The sequence below is a fragment of the Zea mays genome, chromosome 10, assembly GCF_902167145.1.
Source record: "Zea mays cultivar B73 chromosome 10, Zm-B73-REFERENCE-NAM-5.0, whole genome shotgun sequence".
Taxonomy (NCBI): domain Eukaryota; kingdom Viridiplantae; phylum Streptophyta; class Magnoliopsida; order Poales; family Poaceae; genus Zea; species Zea mays.
In genome coordinates, this window is record NC_050105.1 from 140,113,007 (window position 1) to 140,117,580 (window position 4,574).

General features: G+C 48.8%; 1 protein-coding gene across 1 annotated transcript; it reads right to left on the minus strand.

Moving 5' to 3' along the window:
* Positions 1–1,243: 1,243 nt before the first annotated feature.
* Positions 1,244–3,935, minus strand: LOC103641967 (polyphenol oxidase, chloroplastic). Its single transcript, XM_008665268.4, has 3 exons — positions 3,335–3,935; positions 2,896–3,157; positions 1,244–2,332 (listed from the first exon to the last, which is right to left on the minus strand). The coding sequence occupies exons 1-3, from the start codon at positions 3,853–3,855 to the stop codon at positions 1,475–1,477; spliced, it is 1,641 nt and encodes a 546-aa protein (XP_008663490.1). The 5' UTR covers positions 3,856–3,935; the 3' UTR covers positions 1,244–1,474.
* Positions 3,936–4,574: the final 639 nt, after the last annotated feature.

The following is a 4,574-nucleotide window of genomic DNA, read 5'->3' on the forward strand; positions in this document are numbered from 1 at the left end:
AGGGCTCCCGTTATACCTACCCTATATATACTCATGCATGTATATGTTTCAATTTCACCATGTAAACTCAAATCCAATAATATGATTCAATGGCGATCTTGTTGTTGCTCATGAACATGTAGTGTGTGTACATCAATTATACCATTCTTTTTATATACACTAGTATTATCTACCTCGTACAGTGGTGATAGTTATCTTATTGACACTACTATAATAAAGCTGCATTGGTACTAGTTCAGAACCGGCTCCGTTACCGGATTTTTTCATCCGGTACTATGGAAACGGGACTAGAGGCATAGTCTTAGTTGCATGAATGGGTGTTAATTAATGCCTTTATGGTATGTCCAACCCACGTGCATGACCTGTATTTTAAGGCGTGTCTAACGGGGTACCGGATAAGTACAAAAAAAAATACAAGAGACGTGTCTCGATGAATGAAAGTCTTTAGCATTGTTGTATAAATTTAAAATATCTTGAGGGGTTCTAGTGAATAGGATACAAGAAGATACATTGAGTTGTATGAATGAGTTTTTTAATGTATCTAGTGCTTTGAGAACTGCAATACAATATCTTAGTTGTACATGCCTAATATCTCTTAGTGCCGGTTATAGCCATCAACTGGTATTAAAGGGGATCATGTGGCCGTAGAGGATCCATAGATCATAGTATGGACGCCCCTTTACTACTAGTTACGGGGTATAACCGGTATAAAAGAGACTCTTTTAGAACATCTACAACAGTTTTCTTAAAGAAAAACTCCCTGGCTAAAGACAGACGTTGGAACTGGCTGAGTGATAATAGGTATTAAAAAAATCTATGTTCTCTATTTTTAGTTGTCAGATTTTTTTTTGACGCGCATGCATCTAATTTTTGGGAGTGAACAAGAGAGGTTACTATATATATATAACAACTTTGTAGATTTAGCAACCTTTTTTACATAATTGTTTGAGGACCCTTTTTTATAACAACTTCTTAAATACGTATTTAGGAACTCTGCAGATGTTCTTAGTACCGCTTATATAAATCAAATGCTATTAAAGAGAGTATCCATATTGATTAATTATTATTGTCTATATGTGTTTATTTACACTACTTATACTATATTATTATATATTTAGCTTTTTATATATTGATGGAATACATATGTATATACTAAGAGCATTATATATTAATAGTAATATATATACATTGTATTGAATTTTGCATTAGAAATTTTGAACACCAAATTTGAATACGTTGTGAATAGTGATCCAAGAATTAAAATTTTTAACTTAAATATCTTTGAGTTTTTTCTAGCATCCTGCTGTTTGGGCAGCACAAACACAAATCCCACACTCCGCGATACACGTAGGTATACTCGTAAATCATCACACAGTTATTCGTGTATATATATACCTCATATATACTCGTAGAGCAGATGTTGCTACGCGTTAGCACCTGTACTCTCAGTCCGGTAGGAGTAGGACGTAGGACCTCACCCGACATACTCGATCCCGACGCCACCAACAGTTACCATGTCCCCGGCGCACCTCGGCACGAGCGACACGATGATCGTCTTGTCCCCGTCAGCACCGATGTCGTCGAGCAGGTCGCATATGCCGAACCTCGCCACGGTCTTCACCGTGCCCTTGCCCTTCCCAGGCCGGACCGCGTGCGGCGTCAGCGCCACGCTCCCCGCGCACTGCGCCGCCGCCGGCATGCCGCCCCCGCTCTGGGAGTCGTTCACGAACACGTCGAACTTGACGAACCTGCTCGAGTGGTCAGCGATCTCGATCCCCTGGACGACCAGCACCTCCTCCTTGGCGTCCTTCTCCTTGCGGGTCCTCGAGGTCTTGGGCCGCGTCACGGCCACCCGCACGGTCTGGTTCAGTGTCGCCGGGAGCGCGCCCGCGGTGGGCGCCGGAGACCCGGCCTCCTTGGCCGGCTTGGCGTTCAGCCACGGCAGGGCGACGTCCTGGTAGGCGTAGCCCAGGGCAGCGGTGTCGAGGCAGTCCCGGACGCGCACGCGGACGAGGCGGGCCTCCTCGTCGTAGAAGAGGAAGCTGGCGTCCAGCCAGCTGGGGTCGGTGAAGTCGCTGTTGCCGGGGCGGAGGCCGTTCCAGACCGACCACATGCGGTCGATGTTGCCGTGGTGCGCGAAGAAGAGCGGGTCGCGCGCGGCGGAGTAGAAGTTGCCCATGTCCTCGCCGTTCGGCTGCCTCGGGTCGCCGCTCCAGAAGTGTACTGGGTTGTGCGGGATGCTCTCGACGGTGCCCGCGCCCGGATCTGGCTGGTCGCCCTGGCGGTAAGGCATCCCAAAGAAGAGTTCCTTCTTCTTGGCACCGGAGATCATCTGACGTAGAGCAGAGACATGTGTTTCCATCCATGTGCTAATCAGAGATCAAGTGTTCAATTCAATTACGTAAAATAATTGACTGTCCAATGTCACTGCAGTGTTACGCTAACCTGACACATTATGAGGCTATCCGCAACCGTTACCCCTAAATTTTTCCCCCTATATCACTTTTCCCCCCTATTTTCCCCCTATTTTTTCTTCTCCCGCAGCGGTTCCCCCTAAATACTCCCCCTATACCCCACTACTGCTATAAAATATCATTTTCTATATCAACTATCAAATTTTTATCTACTAATAATTACTCGTGGACCCACAACACATTGTTTAGGGTGATGAACAGTGACACGCTAGATCTGGGGGGAGAGAGAAGGGGACCGACACGTAGGGGGCGCTGTAGGGGGCACCGCTGCGGCCATAGGGTGCCCCCTACGCGCCGCATGCAAGGGGAGGGGGCAGGGGAGGGGGCAGCGTTGCGGTCAGTCTGAGGGTGAAATATTGTGTACGACTAGGACAAGACAACTAGCTATGCTAGCACGCGTACGTACGGTAATACTACTGACCTGACGGTACATGATCATTAGATTCTGATCGATCTGCTGAGCTCTTGGTATGGTTGGCTCGGTCCCGTCGTAGTCGAGGTCAAGCGTGAATGGCGGCTGGTGAGCAGGGTCACGCCTTTCATCGTACAACGGGGAGGACTTGTCGGCGTAGATCGCCGGCAGCGACATGCCGCCGGGCGCATCCCAGTTCCAGAACGGCAGTGCAAACTTGTCGTCGCCGACGAGTTTCCCAAGAATCCTTTCGTGGAAGTAGAGGTAGAACCTGCACACGCGTTGTCCAATTTGTGAAACTAATCAAGCTGCGTAACAAAAAAAAAAAGTTGCGCGCGCGCGAATTAATTATTAATTAATCGCTGAAGCATACACGACACGAGCAAGTTCACGTAACACCCTACACAACACGGAAGCATGCATGCATGTGGATCTATCCGGCTGTCACCTGTGCCATTGGAAGAAGAGCCAGCAGTTGTGTATCTGGATCTCCAGGTCCGGGAACCCGACCTGGTCGAACGCGCCGTCGCAGTAGGCGCAGTGCACGCGCCACTGCTGCGCGAAGCTACGCGGGTCGTCGTCCGGCAGCTGCTTCATCAGCGCCACGGCCTTCTCGTACTTGGCCACGTACTCCGCGTCCACCAGGTGAGCGGCCGGGCGCACGCGGAGCCGCGGCGAAGGAGTGAAGTCGACGATCCCCGGGCTCGGGCAGCAGTTCACATCCTCCGCCGTGTCGGGGAGGTCGGGCGGGTGGCAGTTCCGGAGGTCCGGCGCCTGGATGGGCGCGCCGCCGCTGCTCGACGAGGACGACGACCTGAGGAGGCCGGACGCCGCCGCCCCGCCGAGGCCGAGGAGCACGTCGCGGCGGTCGGCGGCGCCGGTAGCCTTGCACCTGACTGTCGTCGTCTGGAGGCTGCGGCATGGCGCCGCGAAAGCGAAACCTCGTGGCATGGTGGTGGCGATCAACATGGCGGTAGCTGCTACTCAGTGGTGAACTTGCTGTGGAGTGTGAACTTGTGAGTCGTACGTGGCCGGTGCCGTGCCATGGTTTAGCGAGTCGCTATATATAGGAAGTGTGTAGGCATGTGATCGATCGCAGGTTGACTAGTTGGGCACTTGGGCTGGCTGGATGTCTGGTTTGGCCGTTTGTTGGGTGCTAGTGCTACTCCTATGTAGTCTCGTGTCGAGGTTTAACCACTAGTACAACATCTAGAACGTCGTTATTATTGACGGTTCGATCACTACTTTTAATGACGTTTTACTAGCCGCCAATGTAAAAGGATAGTGAAAGCTGTAAATTTCTCGTGTGTTTGCTAGAGAACCTCAAGAGTACTAAGTATATATAAATACCTTGTTGCTTTTTCAAGATAACTAGCAGTCACGGCAACCGAGGTTTGAGACTATCTCCAGCACTTTATCTATCTCTCTATATTTATATTTAAATTTTACTCTATGAACAGTACAAACTAAAATACAAAATAGTACAAAATAATGTAACTTTGAGTAAACTGGTGTAGACGGTGACACTATATGACCTCTGCCACCAAAAAGGCTCTCATATCCATTTACAAGATTTGTCTACCATATTTTATTTTGATTTCATTTTTAAATGAGTATTCTAAAACTCCAAATAAAGAGGTTGTCAACTATAACGGTTTGTAATTTTTTTAAGTTCTACAGCTTTGGTT

What these genes read in the sequence shown, in the direction of transcription:
- LOC103641967 (XM_008665268.4), bottom strand. Translation starts at nt 3,855, where the DNA reads ATGTTGATCGCCACCACCATGCCACGAGGTTTCGCTTTCGCGGCGCCA. An exon ending in CTCTTCTTCCAATGGCACAG is followed by an intron (nt 3,158 to 3,334) that starts GTGACAGCCGGA and finishes ACGCGTGTGCAG; the next exon opens with GTTCTACCTCTACTTCCACG. An exon ending in TAATGATCATGTACCGTCAG is followed by an intron (nt 2,333 to 2,895) that starts GTCAGTAGTATT and finishes GCTCTACGTCAG; the next exon opens with ATGATCTCCGGTGCCAAGAA.